The sequence below is a fragment of the Theropithecus gelada genome, chromosome 6 (genome assembly GCF_003255815.1).
Source record: "Theropithecus gelada isolate Dixy chromosome 6, Tgel_1.0, whole genome shotgun sequence".
Lineage (NCBI taxonomy): Eukaryota > Metazoa > Chordata > Mammalia > Primates > Cercopithecidae > Theropithecus > Theropithecus gelada.
In genome coordinates, this window is record NC_037673.1 from 119,352,793 (window position 1) to 119,369,833 (window position 17,041).

General features: G+C 38.6%; 1 protein-coding gene across 2 annotated transcripts in view; it reads left to right on the plus strand.

Annotated features, from left to right (window-relative positions):
- The window catches only part of SNX24 (sorting nexin 24), a 183,015-nt gene that overhangs the window by 105,517 nt on the left and 60,457 nt on the right, over positions 1-17,041 (plus strand). For both annotated transcript variants that reach the window (XM_025388060.1, XM_025388061.1), the window contains exon 3: positions 7,479-7,583. In XM_025388060.1, coding sequence (XP_025243845.1) covers positions 7,479-7,583 — 105 coding nt within the window. The remainder of the gene's footprint in view (positions 1-7,478; positions 7,584-17,041) is intronic.

Here is a 17,041-nt window from a genome sequence, read left to right on the forward strand (position 1 = left end):
TTGGGATACACTGTCTAATGTTGTGTATTATCAAGGGGATAGCAGCTGCTAAAAGTCTCCTTTACGTGCCCCCTTGTGATTGTATTAGATTTGGCAAAAAGGTAACTCTAAAAAGCCATGAAATACAAATAACGATGGGATATAAAACTAAACATAAATCTGTAATTTTGACTGTAAGATTGTGTGCTAAGAAGGGTTGAAATGAGTAAAAAATTTAATCAGAGTACTCGGGCTTGACTGACTGCTGCTGCCACATCGTGCAACCTTGCCCTTTTATTGCAGTTTTGGTACCCTCAATTTCCATATTTGAATCTTGTGACATGCTTTGAATGCTAAAGTTTAACATAAAATATTTTCCCTTTAAATGTAGTTGAATCTGTTGTTACTTAATTCTCTTGAAACATTTAACTATATTACACCTCCAAAAATTAGATTTGTTTATTAGCAAGCATGTATGTTGCCTTGTTTTAATAGGTGTTTCTTAGGTTTGCTTAGGAGTTGTAGTCCCTCTTTCAATAGAATTGTCTATTTATGTGCTTTCTCATTTATCTGCTAGTGTCTCGGTTGTTTCTGATTATTAGTTTGTGTGGCCTATTAATACAATATTAGCCATTTACTGAAAGCATTTTTTCACAAGGGCCTTTTAATTTTGGTTATGACATTTATTTTAAATGTATGCAAGTTTTAAATTTTTATGTTTACTAATATGTCTGTTTTTACCCTTTCAGATTCTATCTTAAAATTAGTCATTTCTTCATGTGCTATGATGATTATTTGATTCTATTTTCTTTTAGTTTTTCTTTAAGTTGGTATTTTTCAAAATGTGAACTTTGAATTATCTAAGGGAAAATTGCTAGGCAACACCCTAGATATACTGAATTAGAATTTTTGTGATGGAGCCCAATAATCTGCAGTACCCCAGATGATTAATGCCTGTTGAAGTTTGAGAATTCCTGTAGTGTAATTATCACTTAGACACAACCCTTCCTAACCTACCTCCATCACATACACTGAAGTCACAAAGCTTAGAACCACACATCTCAAGGTTTTAAAGCTTCAAGTGTGTGCTTACTTTTCTGTTACCTTGCATTATCTTCCAAATTCTTACAATACACACTACTTAATTTTTCATTTTATTTTTCCTTTTTTTTGAGAAAGAGTCTTGCTCTTTTGCCCAGGCTGGAATGAAGTGGCTCAATCTCAGCTCACCACAACCTCCACCTCCCAGGTTCAAGCAATTCTCCTGCCTCAGCCTCCCGAGTAGCTGGGATTACAGGCGCCTGCCACCACACCTGGCTAATTTTTGTGTTTTCAGTAGAGACAGTGTTTTGCCATGTTGGCCAGGCTGGTTTCGAACTCCTGACTTCAGGTGATCCACCCACCTCTGCCTCCCAAAGTGCTAGAGTTACAGGCATGAGCCGCTGCGCCCAGACTAATTTTTCATTTTCTATTCCTACCATCCCAGTCCAGAGTCTTACTACTTTATATCAGTATTACTTTAACCATTTCAGATCCTTATCTATTCTCTGCTGCAGACCAGTTTTCCTAAAACACCATTTTTATCTTCGTTCTCTTACTCGAATGCACTGAAACAGTCTCTGTTGTCTACCACATCATAGACATTGACCCTCAAGGCCAATAATCTTAAACCTTGTATGAGTTTCCTATTGCTGCTGTTAACAAATCACCAAAAATGCAGTGGTTTAAAATTTATTTTTTATTATTATTTGAGACAGAGTCTCTGTCACCCAGCCTGGAGTGCAGTGGCACGATCTAAGCTCACTGCAACCTCCGTTTCCCAGGTTCAAACGATTCTTCTGCCCCAGCCTCCTGAGTAGCTAAGACTACAGGCATGCACCACCACGCTCGGCTACTTTTTTGTATTTTTAGTAGAGACAGGGTTTTACCATGTTGGCCAGGCTGATCTCAACTGACCTCAGGTGATCCGCCCACCTTGGCCTCCCAAAGTATTGGGATTACAGGTGTAAGCTACCACATCCAGCCTTCAAATTTATTACCTGACGGTAGCTGAGTCTTCTGTGGGTTCTAGAACAGAATCTGTTTCCTTGCCTTTTCCAACATTCCTTGTCTCGTGGCCTCTTTCATCTTCAAAGCCAGCAGTCACTCCACTTCAGCTTCTGTGTCCATCATAATGTCTCCTGTCATCACCTCTCTTCTGACTTGACACCTTGTGTAAACAGCCTTTCTGATTCATCCTGATAAGTACCAGCTTCTATGACACCACAGACTCAATCCCCTTTTCTTTGTGCTTCCCTCTTATGATAATATTGAGCCCGCACAGATAATCCCCTCTTTTCAAAGTCCTTAATTTAATTACATCTGCAAAGTCCCCTTTCCCATGTAAGCAAATACATTCACAGATTCTGGGGATTAGGACTTGGACATCTTTGAGGGAACCATTATTCTGTCTACTACTAACCCCTTTACTGGCCGACTTTATTTTTCACTCCTCCTAAGAGCCCTTCAGGGACAGCTGAGCCAGTATCTCCCATTACCTCATTATGTGAGGTAAAAATGGCTACCCACCTGTCTTTGCCATGCTGAATGTCTTTTCCTCTGTGTTCTGATCTATTCAAACCAAGACATTTCAGGTTCTCCTTTTTCCATGTTAGCTCCCTTTCTTCCCTAATCTCTGTTCTTAGAACTCCTGTCCATTTAGAATAGAGATTTCTGCTTAAATTTTGGAAACATATGAGATAAAACTGTTATCCCTAAATTTTGTCTAATTAGAAGGTACTTTTTTAAAAGTAGGGACCATGTCCTATCTTTCATATCTTTCACACTGTTAGAGTGTCTAGTAGAGTCTCGGGCACTTATTAGGTATTAAATAAGTATTCGGCAAATGATATATTTGGATAGCATCATGTATATTTATGAATTACTAGAGGATCAGTTTCTACTGCAGGAGTTTGCGTTCTCTGTTAACCCCAGGTTCTGCTTGCCCTGATGCCTTTGTAGCTCCTCTGCTAGTACTAGGTGGGAAGAACACGACCACACCAAAACAAAAACAAAACCCCATCCTAGCCTTCTTTGTTATGGCCCAGGCACAGGCTCCTGTGACAGGGTGAACCTTCAAGCTTATGAGTGCTTTCGCGTGTGCCTCGGCTACACCTGTCCACATCCCACTACGGCTAAATACTTTACTATTTTAAATGGTGGTTCCTGAAAAGAGCTTTACCTCCTTAGGCCAAAAATTGCATGTATGGGCAGAAAAACCTTTTCAGCATGGCAAACTGTTAAGCACATTTTATTTTCATGCCTTCCCAGCTGTTTTCTTTCAGTTGCAGCCCATCCTTTTATTCACAATGGTTTCAGTGAAATGTGGTGCTGGTTCATTTTAAAATTATCTATCTTCATTTTTTATTATTGACTACTTTTGGCTTGAGTAAAAGACTTCATTCTCCTGTGTGTAATTTCATGAAGTAGACGATAAAGAACCAAAAACCTGCCATGTAGGGTCAAACCAGTAGCACAGCACCCTGTACATTCTCTCCAAAGGGAACCCTGAGGAAGTAGCGGTGGCAATACAGGAGGAAAGATGAGATTTTATCCCCAAATGTTTCTCGCTTCTTTAACTTTTCTTTTCTTTTTCATTCTTTTTATTCATGTACTTGGGAAAAGTATTTCTGCTTCTTTGTGGAAAATGGTTACTATAACCAATGTATGCAGTGGTAGGTCTGTGTGGAGTAAGTTCTGTGTAAAATCTTCTAGCAGTATGAAAAAGGAAAAGGGAGTGGTCACACCAGGAAAAGGGGATTGTGTCTGTGGTATCATAGAATCTGGTACTTATCTGCTTGAATCAGAAAGGCAGTTTGCCTGGACACAGCAGGGCCAGGACCGTTAATCATCGGGTGAAGTGGCAGAGGAGTATTTATCTTATAAGCAGCTGAGCCCTACTGGAAACATATTGTCTCGGGTTTGTCTCTCATCTAAAGCAATTCATTACTCACCTACGAATGCTGTCATGGATCCCAGCAGCTATGATGATCCGCTTCCTGAGTATTCTTGACATAAATAAAAAAGGAAAAATATTTTCAGTGCTAGATCTTCAACATTCTTTTTAAAAGGAGAGACATATAATGGAGTTGATTTTCTATTCTGAAATATATGTTATGATTCAATAGTTTTAAAGGAAGTTTCTTTACGTTTAAAGTGAAACTTAAGCTTATTACCACAGAATAATTTGGCATTTTGGCCTTGTTCTTGTGGAGAAATGCCCCAGACGGTATAGAGTTTAAATATGTATTTATTCCCCTGCAAGCAATTATAAATCCTCCGCCTCCTCTCTCCCTTGCATTATCAGTTTCCCCCTCAGTACTGAATCAGTCTTATCACTATATGAACCTATCGCAGTAGTTTCTGTTTCACAAAATAAAGCCTGCCTTTGGCCCCATGCTTCCCTCGTGTGCTCATCTCATTGTACTCCTTCCTTGTCTTTTAGTAGAACTCCTTAGAAGAGGAGCTGCTACTTCCCCACTGCCCTTCTCTCTGTACCCCGCGTTACTGACTTCCCATCATCTGGCACAGCCTGATCATGCCTCTCCTCTTGAAACACTTTCCTGATGGAACCTACTCCACGTCTTCCCCCAGTGATTGTCCTGCTTCTCCTCCCTGCTTCTCCATCTCACCTGAGGCTTGGGGCGCTCTTCCAAGCTCATTCAGGCAGAATTCAGTGGCTTGCAGTTGCAGAACTGAGGTCCCTTTTTTTTTTCTTGCTGGGGAACACCAGAGGCAGCTCTCAGCTCCTAAAGACCACCCTCAGGTCCTAGCCATGTGGCTCTCTCATCACATGATACCTTACTTGAAAGCCAGCAGTCTGCTAGGACCATCATATAATACACAATGTAATCATGGAGTGACTGCCCTGACATAGTCACAGGTCCCACTCATGCTCAAGAGGAGAGGATCATACAAGGCATTTATACCAGGGGACCATTTTAGGATTCTGTCCACCACAGCCCTTTTTCTCCATCTGTACCTAACTCTTAATGTCATCTCCTCTAGTTCCATGGCTCTAAATACCTATATATTCTGACCCCCACATTTACACACTTGTACCCAGCTACCTACCCAGCATCTCTACTTGGATGCCTATTGAGCATCTCTGACTTAAAATAGAACAAGTGGCCGGGCACGGTGGCTCAAGCCTGTAATCTCAGCACTTTGGGAGGCCGAGACGGGCGGATCACGAGGTCAGGAGATCGAGACCATCCTGGCTGACACGGTGAAACCCTGTCTCTACTAAAAAATACAAAAAATTAGCCAGGCGAGGTGGCGGGCGCCTGTAGTCCCAGCTACTCGGGAGGCTGAGGCAGGAGAATGGCGTAAACCCGGGAGGCGGAGCTTGCAGTGAGCTGAGATCCGGTCACTGCACTCCAGCCTGGGCGGCAGAGCCAGACTCCATCTCAAAAAAAAAAAAAAAAAATTAGAACAAGTGATTCCTTTATATTAGGAATGTCTTTGACTGCATGTAATAGAAACTTGATTAGATTTCTTAAGTAAGAGATTTATTATTCTCACATTACAGGAAAACTAAAAACAGGCAGCCCCGGTGATGCAGGCATCTCAAAACATTCATGTTCCAGGCTCCTCATGTCTCCCTGCTTCAATGTCATCATCTTAGCATGTGACTTTCACACTTCTGGTGACAACATAGCTCCTACCCTTCCAGGCATGGCTTCTGCATTTTCTGGCAAGAAAACCTGTTGCTTTTTGTTAGGGAAACAAGAACCCTACCCCAGTAGACATGTACGTATATTGGTAACTGTCACATGGTCACCCTAATTAAAAGGGAACTTGGAAAATCAATTTATAACTCAGCGTGTTAGCCCTCTGAATGACGTTGACTTTTTTCCCCCCAAAAAAGGAGGGAATGAATATTTGCTAAGCAGCTAGCAGTGCTAGCCACATCCTTATTCATGTAGGATTAGATTTGACTGTAAGTGACTCTAAAACCAAAATAATGGTGACATTAACTGATACAACTTGATCCCTCCCTTCATAAATGTCTGGTGCTGGTGTGGCGGTTTCATGATCGTCAGGGACCCAGGCTCTTGCTGCTTTACCATTCTCGGTACAAGACTTCTACCTCAGAGGCAAAGGTGGCTGCTCTGCTCTAGCCAGTACATGGGCCCCTTCTTCATGATGTACAACAAATTTCAGCCTAGATTGGTTAAGGGTGAATATACTCTTACATATGGAAAGAATTTTTTACTATAGTTTAGCTGCCCAGGTTTAATTTATGAATTTTCTTATTCATTACTATGCTGTTTCTGTGCATGTGTAGTAAAGAAGCAACATTGCTAGGTTTTTTCAAATTTTTAATTAGCAATTAAGCACGTTCCACTTATGGAGGCAATGTATTAGTTTCCTATTGCTGCTATAACAAATTACCATAAACGCAGTGGCTTAAAACAATATACATGTGTTGTCTTACACTTCTTGATGTGAGGAGTCCGAAGTGGGTTTCACTGGGCTAAAATCAAGGTGTCAGCAGGATGACATTTCTTCTGGAGGCTCTAGGGCAGAATCCATTCTTTCCAGCTTCTAGAGGTCACCTTGGCTTATGGCCTCTTTCTCCATCATCAGAGCCAGAGACATTGTTTCTCCCAGTCTCTTTCCACCTCATTCTGCTGCCTCCCTTTTATAAGGATCCTTGTGATTACATTGAGCTCACCCCAGTAATCCAGGAGGATCTTCCCATTTTAAGACCATGAATTTAACCAAATCTTCAAAGTCCCTTTTGGCATATAGGGTAACATCTGCAGGATTAGGATTTGATTATTTTGGGGGAAGGAGGATTATTTTGCCTACCACAGATAGCTCTAATGCAACTTCCAACATAATTTTTATTTATTTATATTATCCCCTAAAACTGCTGTCCCAAAAGGCTTAGCTGAGAACTATCATTCAGTTTTCATGAATGGAGTTGGAAAGTAATTGTTAGGAACATTGAAAAGATTAGAGCTTTATGTTTTTAAGTTCTCTCTCCAAATGTGGTCTAGTTAATGGCATTTCTAGGGACAATACTTATATACAGTTGCATTTTGTTTTGATTTCTTTATATGAAAAATATGTAGAAAGACCTTTTATCAGGAAAATCCTTCATCCAAGCAGAATTTTGTTGTATTAATTGATTTTTGTAACTAAATTTCTTCACTTTCTTTTTTATTCATTTACTAGGTTTTTAATTTTTCAGGAAAAAGGATTTCAATCTGAACTGTCTACAATAATACCTACCAATACAGAAAACCATTATTCTGAAAACTGAAGTCAAGATACCTAAATAAAGAATCGTTTGACAAAATTGCAGTGTAATTATATTTTCCTCTATTTTTTATTGCAGATAGCAGTAGTTCACTTTCTTTTATTGGCCTTTTTTTCTGCAAATAATGTCACTATAATTAACAGACATCTCATTTTTTTTTTCTTTTTCTTTTTCTATTCTGTGTTTATAGCTTAAGAAATGTATAAAAACTCCAGAAATCCCTTCTAAACATGTTAGGAACTGGGTCCCCAAAGTCTTGGAACAGCGACGACAAGGCTTGGAAACATACTTACAGGTAAGATATGTTTAGATCCTCCATTTTATGTAACATAAATAATCATATGTCTCACTATTTTTTCTCAGGACATGTGGGTGCAATGCGAAATATATTAAGCAGCCAAAGAGTCTAAATTAAAGGAAAATTACAGATACGTTGTTGGTTGGTTATTGTAGCTTTAATTAGGGTTCTATTTAAAATTGGCTCTATGCATTGGGGAAGTGAAATTTTAATAAAAAGGTGAAAACTGTTGAGGAGAGATCTGTTTTTTAATTCAACTCTACAAATTATTTTGTTTTTTGCTTTTTGCTTTTCCTCCAAGAATTTTTTTGCTTCTTTATAGCAATCCCAGCCTTTATGTTTTGAGTTTTGTGGGGCTGATTGGGATAGTGAGAGAAACTGAACTCACAGCGGGCCTGGCTAGTATATCTTTGGAATCAAATTGAAAAGGAATGTATAAAAATTGCCAATGATGAAGTGCCAACCTCTTTGAAAATTGGATTGTCCATTTAGAAAGAATGTACTGGGACACTCTTTTCTGCAGCTGAGAGGAGCAAGCAGAACTGCCTAAGTGAGATAGGACAAAGACCATCTCTCTACCAAGTGACAGAAGCAGCAAAAGGAGAAGGTAGAGCAGTATCAGCTTCTCTGAGTTTTAAAACAAAAAGAAATAGCGGCCCCAGGTGAGTACTCAGTGTAGTCATCATTAAGTCCAAAGAACACTGTGCAGGGCAGGAGCTGGGGTGGGCAGGCCCTGAGGTCAGCCGGTACCATCCTGCCACTAACCCTTCTTGGTGAGGCGGTAGGTGCCATCCTGCCACTAACCCATCTTGGTAAGGGCCAGTGGTATGGTTCTTCCCTGGCACCAGAGTCCACTGGAGAAGCGACACATGAGAATGACGGAGTGAACATGACTGGGGGCAGGGGAATCTTGGCTCTTTGAAACAAAAGAGCTGGACTCCCACCTAAGAGCTGTGAATTAATGATTGACCCATCTAAGACACGTTACATCAAACAAATGAGCAGCCCTGACTGTGTTCTCCCTTTGATATCTTCATGGCCCTTTAAGCATTAACCCTAGGGTGGATTCTGTTGAGGAGGGAAACTGAGGACTGTGGAGCTAGTATGCCGTTTCTTCTACAGAGCTCTATGAATGGCTGTCCCTGAATCACTGGTGATGAGAAGCTGAGGGGAGGCCGACTCCTCAGGCTTGCGCTTAGTGAGAAATTCAGAGGACTATCTCTCAGTAGAAAGATGCCAGAATTCTGTTCCTGGCCCTTGTAGTTTTCCTGGTCTTTACAGTGCTCTAATAGGAAAGCTGACATGCGGAAGGCCCCTGAGGACATCTAAGGAGGGCTGTCTTTACTGTTTGCTCTTTTGCTTTTGGACTTGTTAGAAGAATCCTTCACTGTCTCTCTCTGGGGGTGAGAGCTTAAAGGAAATAGGAATTAACATCACAAGAATGTGTGTGGCCATGGTTTTTGAGACTGTGTATGAGGAGCTATGATCCTTCCATAGCTTCAGGCAACACTGCAGAGCAAAAAACAAACGAAAAAAAAAAAAAAAATCAGACTTCAGAAAATTGTATGCAAAGAGTAAAAATACATGTTCTCTATAATTAAATGGAATAGGTAAACAATGCATTCTTATTTGTAAGCCAGATTTTCCATGATGCTGTATATCTTCAAACTTTAGTTCTGAAGAAAGTTCTACTCTGTTCCCCTCATTGTGTTTGACACATGATTTCCATTACTACTCAGTATAAACATTTTAGGTTGTTTGTACTTCGGATGTAAGTATGTGAATAAAATCATCTGGCACAGAGAGGAGTTTATAGTGACACTCAAATTGAGCTTAGAATTTTCTATTCTCAGAAATAAGGTTTCAAAGATGTGGTCGAAGGGCTCAGAGGGCCCTTGCTTCCTGTTGTGCATTTAATAGTCAATTTGTTGTCACTTAATTCCTCCAGGAGTTCAAGGGAGCTTTCTTTTCCACTTGATTCTACTTGCAGGCAATGGGAGCTAGATAGAAGTTGCAAAGATAAGCCTGAACACTTTATTAATCTTAAATGAAATGCAAATCCTAGCCTAGCTGTCATTTCTTGATCATTTCACGTCTCTTTAGAAGTAAGACAGTATTACTGTTTCTTTTGCTTGCTTACATGACACCAGCTAGAATCCATGCATACTCAGGACCAGTCTGAAACCCAGGGAGTGGGTGCCACCAGCACTTTCTCATCAGGTACCATCCTGCCACTAACCCATCTTGGTAAGGGCCAGTAGTATGGTCCTGATCTGGCCCATGAGCTTAAAAATGTATTAATACCTCCAAGCCATAGCATCTTAAGTGCACAGGAAACTTAGATATTACATAGTCCAGTCCTTCAGCTATTTCACAGTCATCCCTCTGGCCTCAATTTCCCACTCATAAAACAGGCAGATCAGCTCTTGAGAGGGTCAGAGAAAACAACTCTTCCTGCCATCCAAGGGGCAACTAGTACATTCTGGACTATGGTTGAATACAACCCCACACATTTCCTAAGGTGATTCCACACTGCTCTTTTATTTTAGAGATGGACAAACTGAGGTCTAGTGGAATTAAAAATTTTGCCCCAATTCCTGCAATATATTAAAGAGTTGGGACTGGAATTTTAGTTTCCTAACATCCAGTATGGGCTCCTTTCTTCATGTATTGTGGATTTTTCTAAGTCAGGAGAAATTTTTCAACTTTGACATACAGCTTTACATAAGGCTCTAATAGATAAAGGAAAAGACCTTATAATCATAAACTATTACAGCCTAGTTGACTATCATCCCCCAACTCCCTGGATAAGTAGATAGATGATTTTTTTAAATCAATAACTTGAATAGCAAAAACTATGCATATGCTTTCATTTTCTGTGCTATATTTAAGTAAGAGGCTAACTTAAAAACAAGAAAGGTCAAATTACCTATTTTCAAAATTAATTTTGTTCTATCTGAGATTTTAAACAAAGGAAACCCAACCTGTTTTGGCATCTGTACTTTTAAAACTCTTTTTTATTCTTTTGCTGGTCACCAATGAAATGAAATTAATGAAGGAAATAAAACTAATGAAAATGAGAGGCAAAAAAGCCTACAGTTAGCATTTATTTGGCTGTTTCTTCAATTTGAAAATAAACATCATATTAGTCTTCAAGATACAATTTATAAATAAATATTTTCTTTTACATTTTAGCATCTCTATTCAATTTAAGTAATTTTAGTTTAAAAGAACTATTTTGGCAGAGAAGTAGGGATTAGGAAATTTTCCTAGTGTGTATTTTTGAGTATAGGTTTCTTAAAAATATTTTACTTTGTATTTGAAAAAGCCACTTTATTTTCAAATAGAAATTTCAGATCTTAAGGAGAAAGAAACAAGCGTATTATTCAAAGTAATGTGGAATAGCCACAGTATAAATAATTTGTGGATAGGTTCTAATCAGTGAATTTACCTTCAAAAACTTCTGCCAGTCTAGAGATTTCCATATGATCATTTTTGCAGAGTCTAACAGTTGAGCAATTACAGCAAAGTCTATTTAGTGTTACTTGCCTGGAGATTAAAAACAATAGTATGAAGGTTACATAAGTGAGTTTTAATTTTTTAAGTACATTTCTGAACCATTATTATTTTCCTACTTAAATTTTCAAATGATTTGATTAGAAACAAATTCTAAAACAAAAATGAAAAACCCTAGCTGAATATCTAAGTACATGTAGCATCTTAGAATCAAAATCTAGAATTAATCAGGGAGACATTAGAAGTTATATTTGGCATTTGAGTAATTTGAAGTTGAGTAATTTGAGTAATTTGAAGTATGATGAACAGTGAACCTTAATTTTATTTCCTAGAATCATTTTCTGTTTATTGAATAAGAAATCAAGTAGCTATTGTTATGTTTTCTTATCTCTTTCCCCTTAAATAATATACCCCAGGAAAACTCCCTGAGGTTTAATGAATGAGGAAATCGATCCCCTGTAAAAGTAGAATTAAGTATAACAATATCTTTCTATATGAGTGGAAGAAAATTGGTTTTCATCTCAATAAAATGTCTATGCCAAATAAAGAGTTTTCTATTAAACTTTTATATTTCCAAATTATATAAACTAGAAATTCATCTATTTTGGAGGATGTTTTAACTTGAAAATAAAAACAAGTTATTATTTGATACTAATTTACCAATAAAGGTTGTATGTGTGTGTGTTTGTATAGTTTTGCTTAATGATAAGCACTCAGCTAGCACCTATGATGTTTGAGGCAGAAGGGTAGATCTAGCTTCAGAGATACCTTGAACCATAGCCCAAATTAAGCTTCTGTAGTTATTTTCTCTGTCGCTTCTCTCTGCTTTCCATGGTGCAGGCTTCATCTGGACCACCTAGTGGTACAAAAGGGCTGCAGCAGTTCCAGACCTCACCTACTCTTAGCACATAGCCTAGTACAGGGGAAAAGAAGGTTTTCAGTAAGATTTCACAGAATAAAGAAGCAGTGTCTTTCACTAGGAGTCCTGCAGATGTTTTTCCTGATCTCATTGGCTTATATTCGTGTGCATGCCCACTTCTGAACCTCACCATGGCTAGCCATCCCACTGAGTTAAGTGAATCAAAGCCTGCTCCTGAAGCTGAGGGAGAAGGGGTGATTTCCTTAATGAATAACCAGGGTATTCTTGGTAAAAGAAAAGGGAGTATTCTCAGCGTGGGTTGGGGAATGGAGGGCAACCAGCAAATTCCCATCACAGAAAATAATGCTTAGAAATTTTGAGTAAATTGCCCAGGGTTATGAAAAAGTGGGGGCTTTCCTGAGACTGCAATTCAAGGCTCTTTCATAGATAGATAAAGCTTCTAGAAAATTTAAAGTCATAAATATCCTTGACTTTTGACTTAAAGACCAGAAATATTTCTTACCTTTATTTTTATTTTAAAAATGTAAAATAATATTTGCTCATTAACACAATTAATTTAAATTTAAAATTTTTAATTACCAATGAAGTTATGAACTAGATAATTAATGAATTTAGCATTTTATAGTGTTTACCAGTTTCTGAAAAGCAAAAATCTTAAGAATAAATTAATTTCAGTTTCCCAAATTGACTTGACCATCAAACACAGTTTATGTGATAGTTTTGCCTCCTGATTTGAGATGACTTCCTGTCTTCCCTGAGACTCCACTGAAATGAAAGTACGGAAACTTAAGAATGAATAAACTCCAAGAGTTAAGTAGTAGATGGGCAAGGAAAAGGGAGGATCATCAAAGGAAGAATAATGTTGACAACTTTCTGGAAGATAGGATGTGGTGGGAGCATGTGAGTGGATAGAGCACAAAAAGCAGCAGCCCAAACTCGGTCATGTGGGTCTGTTGTGGAGGTGGAAGGCAGCCTGTGCAGGCAGTGCTGGAGAGCTTCTAGGCTCAGAGTCTGCAGGTAAGGCAGAGCATAGAGGGGGTGCAGGGAAGCTGAAAACAAGTAGATCCATTCAGGGCACAGGTTGAGTGAGTGTTCCTCATCCTGAATGCCCCAAAATCTGAAACTTTTGAGTGCTGACAAGATGCCACAGGAGGAAAATTCTACACATAAGTACTTAATATAAACTGTTTCATGCATAAAATTATTGAAAATATTGACTAAAACTACCTTCAAGCTATGTGTATAAGATATATAAGAAACATAAATGAATTTCTTATGAAGACTTGTGTCCCATTCCCAAGATATCTCATTATGTATCTGCAGATATTCTAAAATCGAACACATCTGAAATCCAAAACACTTGTGGTCCCAAGCATTTCAAATAAGGGCTATCCAAGCAATGTCTGCATGGAACAGATGCCTAGGCTACTCATTCTGTGCAGAATACATGCAGCCTGATGTTTGTGACCAGAGTGACCAGACACATTTTTTAAAAAATAATTATCTTTAAAAACAACAATAAACAACAAAAAAGTAAACAGAATGCTGGGAAGAGCTAAATCTTCTAATGTGGATAGTAGGACCCCCAAGTTGACAACCCCCTTCCCACCTACTTACCCCAAGGAAAAGCCCACCTGACTGTGCGCTCCAGTCATATGGTTTGCACTCAGGCAAGGGGCCTGTGCGAGCACTCCTGCTGACATACTAGCAGAGGAATCCTACCCAAGCCACCCAGGCTACTTCTTCAGCGTGATCTGATGATAACCAGGCATTTGAAGAAAACAAGTAGCATGAACAAAAAGACCAAGATGAACTAAAATTCTGACTCTTCAGGAAAGAGATAATTCAGGACATAAAATATATCTTAAAAATTGATGTAAAAATCCAGAGAGCTTCACAGTGGTATTACATCCCAGAGATTACAATAGGATGCTGTGTAAAAGGAACAATCTGAGAACACATGAGAGTTCTTAGAATTAAATGTGTTATCCAATTGAAAACATTCAGTAGATGCTCTCTCTCTAGTTGGAAAACTGTTCCATAAAGTACAGACACAGAAACGTCAAACAAAAGACATAGAGGAATCCAGGTCTAACATCCTACTTCTTTCTGGAGTCCCAGAAGGAAAGGGGGTGGGGAGTATAATATACAAGTAGGGAAGGGAATAATAGAAGGAAAAAAAGTTGAAAACTTCCTCAGGTTACACACTATAAGAGCTTTTTTTTTTCCTTTTCCTTTCTTTCTTTTTTTTTTTTTTGGAAACAGAGTCTTGCTTTGTCACCCAGGCTGGAGTGCAATGACGCAATCTTAGCTCACTGCAACCTCCACCTCACGGGTTCAAGTGATTCTCCTGCCTCAGCCTCCCAAGTGGCTGGGATTACAGGCATCTGCCACTACGCCCTGCTAATTGTTGTATTTTTAATAGAGACAGGGTTTTGCCATGTTGACCAGGCTGATCTCAACTCCTGACCTCAAATGATCCTCCCAGCTCAGCCTCCCAGAGTGCTAGGATTACAGCCATGAGCTACTTTGCCTAGCCATCAGCATTTAAATAGGAAAGGTGCTCCAAGGATAGAGAACAAAGAGTGACAGAATCCTTGTAATGCCTAGACATAGCCAGTGATATTTCAGTACATTGGAGACAAGATCCATAATCTTCTAGAAAAAAAAAACAAGCGATGGGCAAGGTTGAGGTTCAGTCATGGCTTCACTTCTTCATTTGAGGGTGGATTAATGGGCACATCCCTCCATTCTTCAGTAGAAACATTAACCTGTAAACGGGCATAATATTTAGAGAAAGGTTTTTCATGGAGTTGTGCATACATTACTTGTTCCATTTATTACAATAAAGTGGAATTTATCTTTCTGAGAAAGTTACATCTTACATCACTTTGAGAATAATAGTTCTTGTTTATATTTTTTTTCTTTTTGTAGAGTAAACAGTAATTAAATGTACAGTTAGTATCGAGAGCTAAAGAGAAACAGCTCACAGAAATCGGGACTAAGGATAATCTAAGCTAATAATACAAATCCTTTTTTAAACAGTTTATTTGTAGTGGACACTTCCGAAGCAAGAGTGAGGCTGGCTTGTTAAACAATAGTAGGTGCCCCTGAGTTACTGTCTTCACAAGACCCTATTACTTGACTAGCCTGCCCTTCATTCATTCTTTAAATTATACAATATGATATGTACCACTGGGTCAGTAGTCCACAGTGGGTCAAAGAGTATTGTATTTTTGACTTTTTCAGTTGTCCATGAAACATTTACTAAAATTGACCATATGTGCTTGAAAATGTGTATTCTTAAATTCTCAAATGCAGTGAACTCTCTCTCTATATATATAAAATCAGATCAGTGTTGTTTAGTATTCTGTTTATTTATGTTTTTATTTTTAATTTTTGTGGGTACATAGTAGGTGTATATATTTATGAGGTACATGAAAGCATTCTGTTTAAATGTCTTAATTTAACTTGGCCACTCAATTCTTTTTTTTTTTTTTTTTTTTTTTTTGAGACGGAGTCTCGCTCTGTCGCCCAGGCTGGAGTGCAGTGGCCGGATCTCAGCTCACTGCAAGCTCCGCCTCCCGGGTTTACGCCATTCTCCGGCCTCAGCCTCCCGAGTAGCTGGGACTACAGGCGCCCGCCATCTCGCCCGGCTATTTTTTGTATTTCTTAGTAGAGATGGGGTTTCACTGTGTTCGCCAGGATGGTCTCGATCTCCTGACCTCGTGATCCGCCCGTCTCGGCCTCCCAAAGTGCTGGGATTACAGGCTTGAGCCACCGCGCCCGGCCGCCACTCAATTCTATAAGAACAAAGATGTGTTAAAATTTCCCACTTCAATTTATTATCATTATTGATGTAATTGGGGTTAGTTCAGCCATCTGTGCTATCACTCCATCTTTTTCTGTGATTTGTTTTTCTTGTCTGCTTTTGGATTGGCGACCAATACTGGTTTTTTTTTTTTTTTTTTTTTAATTCTTTCTATTGTTCCCCCATTCATTTATATTTGTTCTTTCAATAGTTACCTGTTATCTTTACTTTCCTCTTGAATATTACAAGGGCCTTACAATATTTTAACTGTGTTTACCCTGGATATAGGAATCTGGGTTGACAGTTCTTGTCTTTCAGCATTTCAAAATATTGTGACACTTCTTTCTTGTCTTCGTGGTTTCTGATTTTTAAAAAAATCACTGTCATATTGTTTTTTCCCTGTATTTAAGGTGTTTTAAAAAGGCTACTTTCAATATTTTATTCTCATCATTAGTTTTCAGAAGTTTAATTTTGATGTGTCTTGATGTGTATTTAAGTTTTTCCCCTTTTGAGTTATCCTGGTTTCTTGAATCTATAGATTAATGTCTCTTGTCTGATTCAAAAGTTTTAGCCATTATTTCACTGAGTACACTTTCAGCTGCTTCCTCTTTCTCCTCTTATTCCAGGACTCTGATAACAGGAATGCTAGATTTTTTATTATAGACCCACAGGGACCTGAGACCTTACTCATTTTTCTTAGCCTATTTTTTTTTTTTTCTCCATGGTCAGAGTGGGTAAATTCTATTGTTCTATCTCCCAGTTCACTGATTCTTTCCTTGGTTCCTTGCATTCCACTGTTGAACCCTTACCTAAAGGTTTTTGTATCAGTTATTATATTTTTTAGTTCTAAAATTCCCATTTGTTCTTCTTTATATCTTTTATTTCTTTGCTAAGATTTTATATGTCTTCATTGAGTGTTTCTCTTTTGTTTTGTTTCAAATGTATTTATAATTACTCATTGAAAAATTTTTTTTTTTAATTTATTTATTATTATTATACTTTAAGTTGTAGGGTACATGTGCATAACGTGCAGGTTTGTTACGTATGTATACTTGTGCCATGTTGGTCTGCTGCACCCATCAACTCGTCATTTACATCAGGTATAACTCCCAATGCAATCCCTCCCCCCTCCCCCCTCCCCATGATAGGCCCCGGTGTGTGATGTTCCCCTTCCTGAGTCCAAGTGATCTCATTGTTCAGTTCCCACCTATGAGTGAGAACATGCGGTGTTTGGTTTTCTGTTCTTGT